Below are 13007 nucleotides of genomic sequence, written 5' to 3'. Positions count from 1 at the left end.
TCCGAATTTACATTTTCATTAACGACTTAAGCCTCGGTGAAAAGTGGTCCGTCAACGATATTCGAAAAGAGGGGATTAATCCGGGAATGTTTCGAAGAATACTATACTTTTTCCTCAACTCTCGTCTCGTTTCGATGCGATTAAGAACGCGGATTCTCGAATTCCACTCTCGATCGAGTGAATGAATTAAGAGGGGAAAGTTGTCCCGCGAGTAAGGTAATAAAGCGAGGGAAGATCGAGGCAGATGGAAAAAAGAGATCCAGGAGCACGATCCCCGTGCTGGACGTAAAACTGATGGATGATTCTCTTTTCCATCCGGTAAAAGATTGAAGGTGAAAAGGAAGTGGCGGATCGATCCATTCCATTTTCCGTTTCGTTCGTCCCCTGGAAATTCGAAGGGGACGAAAGAAAGAGTGGATGACGCCAAATTGTTTTCTCTAATCCTCGAGAAATCACGTCCGGCCCTACAACACGTGGTCGTAGACGTATATACACGTATATACATATATATATATAACACACACACACACGTATATATCTCCTCGTTGCACGCTCGTTACCGGCTAAATCGACTCGTGGAGAAGGTCAAACATCGGATTTTCATTTGTGGAGAGCAAACTCACGGCCTCTGAACCGTTTGCTCGTCGCTCGTGGATCGGCGTGACTTCGATATGCGGATTGTTGACTCGAGAAATTGACGGGGAAATCGTCAAGGGAAGCTTTTCCTCTTTTTCTCTTTCTCTCTCTCTCTCTCTCTCTCTCTCTCTCTCTCTTTCTGCCCATCGAGGTTCGTTATGACACGACGTGGTGGGTCGGGTTCGTGGGCCACAGCCGGCAATTTGATTGAGCAATCGCGGTTTATCTGTCTCCCCCGTACACCTCGGCCAGTATCAGTTTCGCGGTATCGTTGCGTGACAGGTGTTTAAACAATTACAGGAGAGAACTTCCTTGATACATTAAGCGATCGAGTTTGTCGATTTTCGACAATTGGTGAATTCGAAATCGTGTCGATCGATTAGAAATTATTAGAATAATTTCTTTTATTCTTCTTCTCTGTTCGCTTTATTTTTGTTTCGATTGGAAATGTGATCGTTAATCACGCGTAAAAAATTTCTTCGAGTTCTTCTGTTTCCGTTACTCCGAATTGTTTACCCTCGAAATAGAAGATTTTCCAACGAAATAATTAAAAATAAAAATTCCATTATAAATTTTTCCCTGTTAAAAAGTTTCGAAAATTTCATTTCGATCAAGTTTATTCTTTTTATAACAAAGTTTGGATTAAAAGTTTTTGCACGACTGTTAATTCCTCGTAGAGGAGGAACTTTTTTCAAATTATCGTTTGAAAAGTTTTGTCGTCGTCTCGGTATCAATCGCGACGATTCGATTTAACGCGTGAAAAACCAAGGCATCCACGGTGAAAATTAATAATTCAATTGATCGAACTTGATCGTACGAACGATTTGCATTCTCGCGCCATCAAGAAGGCAGCACGCAAGGAGAACCGGCGTTGCATATGTCAGACAGGATCCTCGGTCTTGTCGCCCGTAACAAATGTGCCTGTAAGTAGATGCAGGCCTGCAAACGTCAGACGTGGGAGCGCGTGTCTTCAGATTCACGTGTGATGAATATACACGTATATTCCGCATGTGGCCTCGCCACGCTCACAGCAACGCAATTTCCATCTGGTACGTTTCGACTTTTGAGAAGAGATCGTCGTGCAAACGGCAACACGATTTATTCACTTTTATTCACCAAATGGAAATCATCTCCGTGGATTCGTCACTTTTAACTTTTAAACAATAATGCATAATTCAAATGTGTTTTTCAACGCTAGTTCGAATAATTGAAATTCAATTAGAGTTTCGCTTAACCCCGGGCATTCGTTAAAATTTCACTTCGATAAATGGAGTTCTGCCGCGTGGAAAATCCACGAATCGAATAACAAAAGTTCGTAAAACTCGGCTGTCTTTTTTAGGGAATTAAGGGGATTATCGTTGACCATCGTTTCTTATATGCATCTTCCACCTAAAAGAAATTACGTACAAATTGATCATATTCTCCGCAATCTTCTTCTTCCACCAACAAAACTCGCTCTTTCACCATCGTGACGAGAGCCTGGAAGCTTATCTTACGCGCCACTTTTTTTACGACGAGTGGCGTCGAATTTAAATTTTACGCTCCACCGTCTTTTAAACGACGCCCCTCCACCCACCCACTCGCACATACCATCTCCATTCACGATTTCCTCAAAGGATAAAAATTTTCCACTCGAAGAAACGTCCGACGTTTAACGACTCGTGTCGCAATATTATACCATCACTGGTTTTTTTACGGGGGAAACACGTTCTCATTATCGCGTCTTCCTCGAATTGGAGGTGAGGGAATGTTTGTCCTCGAATGTTGCTCGAAAAAGGGGACGTGTCTTCATCGTTTCGAAGATGGTGGCATCTCGTTGGTTGTATTTGTTGCACGAGTTTCGTAATCATTTCGGAGGCAGAGTCATTGTGTCGACGGTCGCTTAATTGCGGGGGCGTTCCATTCGTAAGGGTATCTTCTGCAATTCTCTTTTTGCCCCGATTCCCTCGTGATCTTTACACCGTCGATCTCGAGAAAAGAAGAAGAAAAAGGAAAAGAGAAGGAGAAACGACGTGTTAAGAAGAATCGTGTCGCCCACTCGTGTTTGTATCGTCGAGATGATGACGCGACGTATGATCGGTCGCACTGTTTCCGAGATTAATCGATATCATTATTTTAACCTTGACCTTTGCAATTTTCGATTCGTTCGTTTCTTTTTTGCGTGATAAAATATTTTATCGGAATGAGAATTTCGATGAAGAAGAAACAAGTATAGGATTGATAAGCAATACAATCACGTAATACCTTTCACCAGCATGAACACGAATCACTCGTACATCTCGTTAATAATTTGAAACGATCGTGTTACCATACAGATCAAATGACATTTGCATTATTAAATCGATCGAAACAAATCGTTCCAAACGCGGCTGGCCTACAAGGCGCTACTGTTCCGATATTCCGATTTCACAACAGCGTAAGTTAAGATTCTTTTTCTCTTTTAATCGTTCGCACGCGAAGGAACGCGAAGGAAAATTCGAAAAAGAGAGAAAGGAAGGGGAAAAGAAACCTTGTTTTCCTGTTCGAGAAATCATATTTTTCTCCACTCTACCATGAAAGCACGTATTCGTTTTCGAACAACAGATCGATCGACTTGTTTTCCCACTTTATGCACCAACCCCCCCCCCCCATACACAAAAGCATCCCTGTTTCTTCTCTCGTCGCACGAGATAATTGGGCCCGGTTGCCCGTGGGAACAGATTGATACGACAGGGACACACCGATCGCTAACCCAATTTGCGTCTCCCTGATAACCCCATAATCGTATAGAATTAACTTGGAATCCCCGAGAACTGCACTTTTATCAGCTGCCTCCTCTCATCCGAGGCAACGAAGTTACACTTTTGCAACAGCTGTAAGGAGATAGCCGGGTAATTGTGTTTGCGGCGAATTAATTGTGGATCTTGGGGCGAGAAAGGAAATAAATGGGGAGGTTTTTTTTTTTAAAAGCCTCCCCTTTTTTTAAGTAAGGAGCCGTTTCGTAATCGCGAGATACGAAACTAGGTACGAGGAGAGAATGGTGTTCCTCGATTAGCGGAGATCGTTTCTTCGTCTGTTGACAGTTCTCCTTTTTCTCCCCCCCTCTCCTCTTCCATCTTACTGTGCGCGGATTCTATCGCTTTTCATTTTCGAAACGGCGACGTTTTCATCCTCTCGTCTGTCTCATGTCCAATTTAGAAAATTAAATTTTACGTCAGTTGGGATGCAAGAAAAATCAATAGCCGCTGCTTGTACGTTTTCGCTTTATATCGTTCAGACATGACTTACTGCCATTTCGACGGTCAATAGATTTTAAATAGAGGGCTTGAAGCGATCGTTCGTTCGCGTAATTGTATTTTTCCCGTCCGGTTTTTTCACGGTGTAACACGGCGGGGAAAAAGGAAAAACACTTGGCAATCGAAGATAATTTCCCAAGCGATAACGATAACTTTGAATTGTCCTTTTTTCTCTGTGGCTAAAGACTACAGAGAGAGGAGTTTCCTTCTTTTTGCATTCGTATTTGCACCGGGTATTTTTTTTTCCTTTTTTTTTTTTTTTTTTTCTACTTTCTCGTTATCACGGAAAGAACTCGATTAAAAACGATTATTTTATGGCGATATCTTGTTTCGCCATTATATTTTTGCTTTACTTGTTTTATCCAAGTGGAAAATTTATTCGCATCGTGTTTATGAAATAAATTTGACACGAAAGAATGGATTATAACGAAAATTAAAAATAATTAATAATGTGACCTCGCTTGTTTGCCAATTACGCGAATAATTCTCATTTATAATTGATGAAATTACGTTACGATGCGATATCTGCCGCTTACTCTGGTACGTAAAGTCGTGTAATACGTGGATTAGTAAAATTTTTTTTTATTACCTAACGATGAATAAATCAGTTTGCGTGACTAATTGTATTCGTAAAAATAAATTTTTCATCACAAAATTATACTAAATCTCGTTGAATGCCATTTATAATATTTTAGAACCGTGTTTTCACGAGAAAAAAATATGATATTATTATTTATACAAATGTTTAACGATACGATAAATTGTTCAATACGAGTACCGCGAGAAGTTCATGTTGGAACGTTTAAATCTGCCGCGTATATAAATAGTAAGATTGTTCCAACTTTCTCCGATAGATAGAGCGGTTGTAGCCAGTATCCAAGATGGAGATTCTAAACGCGGTGCGTGCGAAGTGTGTCGGAATTCGCGTGTTATTTTAAAGTTTTCTAGAAAGTGATTTAAAGTTTGCGTCGTGCATTGGCAATGAATATATCGAAACGTTTGTGATGTAAGTGCGGGAAAATGATTCTACGCAATTGAAATATCGATTATTACCGGTGTCGATGAAGCGATTACTGACGTCAACAACGTGACGAGAAAAAACGTTGGATTTGGCGCGCTTATCGGCGACAGAATGTGAAATCATAAGGTAATCGTCTTTACAAATAAAATAATATGCGAATAATCATTACATTCGGTTATATTTTCTAACTTATAACACTTTCGAGAAAATATGTTATTCGTGACACGTCGTGTTTGAATAATACCTTTAAGAGAAACAATTATTTACGAGTAGAAATAAATTGACAAATTATGACGCGTATAAATTTTTCCTAATGAAATGAGTACATTATAACATCTGTTATTTTCGCAAATAGAAAATTATTTCTTTTTAACGAAAATTAGCTTCACTCTCTACTCAATTTCGAAGTTAAATTTGCATCAATAAAGTTTTCTTGACATCAGTGTTAACTTAGTTCCTGGACCGTTTTAGTTTAACGGTTTTGTCTTGAAGTCACTTTGCTATTAGTCACGTTAATTCTCAGAGGTCGCTTATAATCAAATCAGTATGGTACTATTGATTTCTAGAGGTATTTCGATTTTTCAACCATTTTAATTTTCTACTTTTCAATTCAAACATTATTTTAAGATTATCGTGGTCATGTGATCTTGGTTTTAAAAGTCACTTAGTTTAATGGAATCGTTTTCACGATCATCTTGGCCTTTGGGTTACATTAGAGTTAGGATCAGACAGTTAGAGCCAAGGTTACAAAGATATCAGAATAACTAATTTTGTAGCGCAATTAGATTGCAAACGTAAAGATAGCAGATTATTGAAATTATTTGGATCGTTACGACCGACATTATATATATACGTACCACAATATTATTTTGAAATTACATAGTTCTTAAATTCGTTCTTTGTCTCTAAGATTTTTATCTAAGATTATCGTATTTATATTATATTATATTCATTTTATTGGAAAATTATTATCCAAATTCATAAATTTCGAGATGATTTCCATTATATATGACAATTTGAGACTACGGATTAAACCGTATTGTGTTTCTCGAGCTCATGGTTGTCACTATTGGCTTCTGCAAGTTTAGGATGGTATTACGTTCAACTTGTATCATTGTATCGTCGAAAGCATCACATCTTACGATTCGTGCGATGAATGATGTCGGACAACGCAAACTATTGTTTCCATTTAGCCAACTTTGAATATACATTATGATATACGTGATTTGGTTTTTTTTATCATTTTTATCATTCACGAAAGTATTCTTTACTCTTATTCGCGGCAATATCATTTGCAAATATATTTTATATATACGCAATTTTTAATTATTTTTCAAATCGTGTCCTAATTTTCTTATTCATCATCTTGTATACACATTGCGATCGTTTCGTTAAATATGCTAAATAACACGATGTTGGAACAATCTCTTAGCTTAGTTTCGGAATATTGGCATTAATAATTGATGGAGGTTTGAACCCTTTTCTAAATCTCGGAATTTGTAGTTACCTGTCGAAACACTAACCACATCCGACGTGGCTCAATTTCGATAATGAAATAATATCGATGGCTTCGACGTGGTATTGTTAATAAGTTTATCGATAGATTTATGTGCACTTTCGTAATAAGAAAATATCGTTTTTCATAGTTTTCGTTCTTCACGGGAATAACAATTTTTCATTTGAAATTTATTATAAACACACCAAAATATATAATTTCTATATTAAATCGGGTAATTTTCATTCGTATCATAAATCTTGTGCACCTCTCGGATAAAAATGTATTAAATATAAAAAAAAAGTTTTGCAATAATCAATAAATTCTATCGCGTTAATTTCGTTCATTTTTCACAACGTAATTTCTTTTTTGTATCATAATAAATGAAATTCCATTCGATGTATATCTGTTGTTCGTTTGCTTGAAAAATCTGATTTTTTGAAATCTGAGAAAAAGATATGAAGATATTTTCGCGACAATCGTTGAAACGTGTGAGCGTGTGAATTCGTATTTCTTAACTTCCTCGCTCGTACAATTTCATTGTTTGCCAATATGTCCATTTCTCTCCGTTCTCTTATTATTTTACATCAAATTTTTCCACTCACACAACAAACAGCTCCAGTTTTCGATGGAAACGGATAGATTTGTTTCTTGCTTTCCCTCGAATCCCAATAGAATTGCCATTTTTCCTCGCAGCTCAAAACGAAAGCAATGCAGTATTATCCAATCACTTAACCAATATATATATATATATATATATATATATATATATGTATAAATCGAAAGCATTTGCAAATACACGGCGTTTTTCCTTCCCCTCCTCTTCCCTATTTATACAATCATAAAACTTTTAAAACGTTCTTCCATAAAAAATGTACAAAGAATCCCCCGAAGATTAGCTTCTTAAATCTAAAGTTAAGCTGTTCTATGAAATATTAACTCTTTGATCGCGCAATTTTCTCAATCGTCCAGCGAAAAAAATTTTAATCAAAGGAGAGAAAGGTCGTGGCGAGCGAAAAGAAATTGCGAGTTTTTCTTTTTTTTTTTTTTTTTTTTTAACAATTTTGAAAAATTGACTATAGATAAAATTTAATAAAATATAAAGACGCGAATAATTGTGTAAGAAAAGTACGAGTGCGCTGTTCTTTTAAAATTTTCCAACGAGATAAGCATAAAGCGTATAAAATCCAGACGATATTTTATTATCTCCCCAACTTTTATAGACATAGAAATATATTTTAATCCTTGAAAGTAGCTGCATAGATTCCTCCTCTTTCATATTATAGAACGAGGAAAAAAGGAGGAAAAGAGAGAGAATACACTATTATACACGGAGAGAAAAAGAGAGAGAGAGAGAGAGAAAAAAATCTTACGTCGGAAGAAGGGGGGAGGGGGAAAAAAAAGAGAAAATCTTTTTCCTCCATTAAAGTTTTTCCACTTTTGCCACTTTCTTCTTTTTCTTCTTCTTTTTTTCCCTATATACACTCGCAAAGATCCGTTGTCGAGTGGCAGGTAAAAATTTTCCACCGGAAACACGAATCACACGCGCTGTTTCCCCCATTCGTTCCGTTTTCGGGAAAAATTCATCAGCATACGTCTCTCCCCAATTGGCCGGTTTAAACCGGAAACTTAATTGCCGCGGGACAAATTTTTAACGAATTCCTACGTCGGATTTCCTGCATGCCTGCGTTTAAGTGGATGGGCCAGGGGATGACCTTTAAATATACGAATAGGTTGTCGAAAAGGATCGGTTCTGGACGTAAAAATCCAAATTAACGAGAACAAAGGTCCCGCTCGAGCGTGATTGATTCGATCGTTCAGCCATCACCAAGCGTTTAAGCCGCAAATCCGGAGTTTGAGGTTGCGCTTTTTCTCTCTCTCTCTCTCTCTCTCTCTCTCTCTCTCTCTTTCCTCTTTTCTTCCTTTTTTTTTAAACGATCAAATATATATATATATATATGGAGATTTTACACGGCATTCGTCGTCATCGTCGTCGTCGTCGTCGTCTCTGCCTCTGGCCAATCTATCGAATTTTTTACGGTCCTGTAATCACGCATAACAATCAAGCTCGATTTGATAACGATTGCGGTCACTTTTTTTTAATGATTCGTTAACGTTAACACCGTTGGCGTGCCGGATAATGGCGATATTAATAAAAATAAAGGATACCCTCCCGATTTTAAGCCTGATTTTTATTTTAGATTTTTCACAAGTATTCGCGTGCCTCGTATCACCTCCTCGTCGAGTCGAGCTAATTTATTAATAAAATCGTGCCACGTGAGAAACGTTATGCACTTTCGTAAATTTGCCTTTTTTACGAGCAATTGTTTGCTTGTACTTTCTTTCTTTCCTTCTTTTTTTTAGACGGGTTAGAGATACGAATTTTCAGATACGATTAGACTGCGGTTTATGCAAAAATTCGTATTTTATTTATTATTTTTATGCTTTTTTTTTTTTTAATTTACGAGTAAGGAAAGGAATGATAAGAGAGTGGAGATTCGTTTCACTGTTTCAATATGAACTATAACGAAATATCAATATATCGAGATAAACAAGAAACAGAAAAATTCAACTTTCCAGAAATTTAACATTCCTTTGTTTCTGTATTTGAACAATTATCATTTATTTTCTTCGCTTATTTCTACACATGGAACTATAACTTCGAAGAAGCTATTCGATCGTTACAATTTCACGAGGATATCGCGTTTAAAAAATGGACGTTGAAGTTATAGAATAGATGGAAAAGGTGTAAGTAGATTGTTCGATAAAAGGGAAATCCCGTTGAACGGGAAATTCGGTATTATTATCGCGACACGAGCCAATTGGCCTCGATTTGCATTTCCCTCGCCACCGTTACATTTCCACCAATATCGCTAAGTTGGAAGCGTAAATTTTACGAAAATTCCCTTATCTTGCCCGCGGAATGTATCGTGAACCTCCGTTCAACGTTGTGAATCGTAAATGTATCAATGCACCGCCGATGTTGCGATTCCTCGGTTGCAAACTGCGCGTGGAACATTCGCATGGAAGTTTCATTGAAACTTGCGTTTATATGGTGAAATTGATATTGGTGGAAACGCGCAGATACGACTTAAACTTGTCTCGATGAAGTCGTCGCTTCTTTTTCTTCTTCCAGTATTAACGTGGCTCGACGAATAAAATGATTTATAATAATCGCGTGAAGTTTTCACGATTGACTCGTAACGATCTGCAAAAATTATGAACGAGATCAAATCATATTTGATCAAAAGTTTCAAAAATCGTATCGTATTTTTATTAAAATTTTCGTCAATATTTAAAATTCTCACTTACTTTAGACACTTTAGAATCAATGTATTTCCCCCTGAATTAATTTATTAGTCAAAATAACAAAAATTAATCGAATTCGATCGAGTCGAGAGCGGTAATCGTTTAAAATTCCCGCCTTTCCACGCGCCTTCCATTTTTTCGAAAGGCGGGAATTTCGAACGATCGCGTGGCGGCAAATTCGAATCTCTTGCATCGCGCCTCGATCGTTTCTCGCATTTTTCTCGATGAGAGATGGAAAATCTCGGTGAAAAGGAGGGAAAAAGAGAAGAGAAGGTCATCGTCACGTAATCGTAAGACGCGAAAAGGCGAACGCGAGCCAACATCCCTCGAAGAAATACGATACACCCTGTGTTCGTTCGCAAGTCGCAGCCGGCGGCAGCTGCGGATAAAAGAGAATTGCTTTAATTACGGCATGCCATTTGCAAACAGCCGCGCGTGCACTTTGATAGCCGTGCTTTGCAGCTCATTTCTGAGAGAGTAGGAAACGGCGGAGAGAGAGACCTTTCCAGAATTTATGTACACGTGTTATGTGCCTTTACCCGCTCTACATGCCCATTACTAATCCGCGCCGCTACTTCCACCCGCCCATATTAATCCTGCCTCTACATATATACTATAACCTCCACATACACGTACACGCTTCTGCATATACTACGCGCGTGTAAATGTATACTACGTGTACACATTTAGTAGTAAGTACGTATACTTCGTAGGAAAGAATGGAAATAACCACGGTTGCTTATATCACTCACCGCTCTCGTGATCCTGTAATACAATTGCGTTCGAACCGCGGTTTAAGATCCGTTTCACGAATTAAATATTTTCGATTCCTTGGACACTCGTTAATCCCTATTCGTAACCTTATTTAAAAAAGTGTCTCCATCTAGAGTGAAAGAGAGATGCACAGAGGGTTCCATCGATTGATATTCGCGCCTCCGACCCGATTCACCCGCGACTCGACCTGCGTTAGAATTTAGATGGGTGCATTAGGGGGAATTTAGCGCGCTTCGAAACACCTCCCTGTATTAACGATCGTTTGTTTATTATACCGTGCATGTGTCGCATTGAATCCGCGTTAAATGGTTTTCGGGCGTTGGGGGGAGGGGGGTTGAAACGGGTTTGGATTCGCGCTGGTCCAAAGGTGGGAGGGGGCGAAAGAATTGTATCGGTGGAGAGGCACGTGATGGAACTAACTATGAGGTATATGCGCGATGAAAGGTCGATGCAAAATTAAATCCGACGCGTGAAGCGTGGAGGGGGGGAGGCGTAATTGTACGAGGGTGTATCATCATTATCAAGTGATTGGATTAATTGAATTAGAAAATTGCATCGATGATGGGTAATGATTGAAAAGAAAGTTTGTAAACAGAATACATTTTATTTTTATCATTTATGTAAACACGTCTGATATTGATAAAGCATCGTCACGAGTTTTTATAATTACAACGATTAATAATGATTTTAAATCGCTCGCTGTACACGCGTGCATAGAATCAAGAGCTTTCTATATATTCTACGAAGAGAACATAGATACGTGGAAATTGAATTCCACTCGGCTTCACGCTCGCTCACGATCTCTTTTGCATCTATTCGATTACGATGGAATCTCTCGCTAACCTTCGTTATCGCGATTTTCTTTTCCTTCAGGAGGGTTCCGGACAATGGGTCAGCCTCGACTTGGAGCTCGAGATGAGAGGTGCCGAGATCATCGGCACGAAAAAACCAACTGGCCACTCGCTTCTCATAGACTGCCGTTTGGAGCTTCCGTTCGGTAAGTCAGCAGAAAATTTTTCATTCTATTCGGTGTAGAACAGTGGTGGAAGCATGTCTGTCGAATGTAAGTGTCCGCGGGCGTATATATATATATATGTATGTGTATATGTATGTATATATATATATGTACCCACATTACAGATAAATGAATAGAAAAATGGAATGATAATGGGACCGATTGTTAAAATATAATTGGAACAGCGAATATATATATATTGTGTGTGTATATATATATTTATTGCATATATAAAAATGGAATGAATTAAATGAAAAAAAAAAAAAAAAAAGGAAGAAAGAACGGACACTTTGTATCTTTGAAATGGAAAATATTTTCTCGGGTGTATCCTCTTCGAATTGCAAATAGGCCGTAGTTTTCGATCAACGTTTAATAACCATTAAAGACGTAGCATTGGAAATCCTTAACGGTTCATTCTGTTTTCCCCGATAAATCGATTCTGTCTTTCTTCCAATCTCTATTATTCCAATCTGTTTTAAGATTTCCACGAGAAAGGAAGAAAGAGAGTGGGAGAGAAAGAGAGAAAGAAAGAAAGAAAGAGAGAGAGAGAGAGAGAGAGAGAGAGAGAGAGAAGAGTTCAATCGACTCGAAATAATCAAATGTTGTTTGTTTGTAAATTTGAAGTTGCCACCGTCGTGGCATCGTTTTACAATTCAAAGCGGAGGGAGAATAATCGTTAATGCAATTTTTTCGTTATTTTATCGTCGGGGATTGAATCGTTGGAAATAACGTCGGGAATCGGCCTCTCGGAATGAAAAAAATTTTTTATCGTCATTTTATAATCATTGCCATCCCCGGCTGAATTGTTTTATTAGTCGACATTTTTGCTGTGGATTAAAAAAGACCACGAGGCGTTTTTACGATTACGGCCGATGATTAAAAATATTCCGTTCATTTAACGGGCCGCGTATAATTCGTTCTGCTTCGAGAACGTGAATCCAGAGAGATCAAGGATACAATTTACGCGAATCTTTTACATTTTTTACTTGTTATAAAAATATTTATACAGGGTGGAGATCGTTAATTACTTTCTTCCAATTGTTCAAAATTACAATCTCCAGTATCGATTACTTACTTAAACTTGTATCTCTCGATGCCTGATTAAAATTAACCAAATAAATTGAAGATGATCTTAACTCGATGATCCTTCGAAATCGTTCCATGATAAAACGAAACGAATATATCTATCGATCCATCAATAATAACAGCACGGAATCCTACAGAAATGAAAATAATCGAGGTGTTCGCGTTAAATAAAATCCACCCTGTATATTCGATACGAAAAACAAACAAACAAGCAAACGAACGAAAAAACGGGAACAACAAAAAAAAAAAAATAACTACCAATGCTGAAAATCGATGTTCCCGAACTCACGTTCACGTTCACGATATTCGTTTTCTATTCATTTATCGATCTTGCCCACCCCCTTAACGAACTTAAAGATCTTGCGAATCATGGTGCGCGCAATATGCGCCATGCTT

At 37.9% G+C, this 13007-nt stretch overlaps 1 protein-coding gene across 1 annotated transcript in view; it reads left to right on the top strand.

Annotated features, from left to right (window-relative positions):
• Window positions 1–13007, top strand: part of LOC105735548 (uncharacterized) — a 113100-nt gene that overhangs the window by 40324 nt on the left and 59769 nt on the right. Inside the window, exon 5 of the mRNA XM_086907327.1 lies at window positions 11384–11507. Within this exon, the coding sequence (XP_086763453.1) occupies window positions 11384–11507 (124 nt within the window). The remainder of the gene's footprint in view (window positions 1–11383; window positions 11508–13007) is intronic.

The sequence above is a fragment of the Apis florea genome, unplaced genomic scaffold (genome assembly GCF_048593485.1).
Source record: "Apis florea isolate Af1SG1 unplaced genomic scaffold, ASM4859348v1 contig_2839_pilon, whole genome shotgun sequence".
In the NCBI taxonomy this organism is placed as follows: Eukaryota; Metazoa; Arthropoda; class Insecta; order Hymenoptera; family Apidae; genus Apis; species Apis florea.
This window is presented reverse-complemented; position numbering and strand designations above follow the sequence as displayed.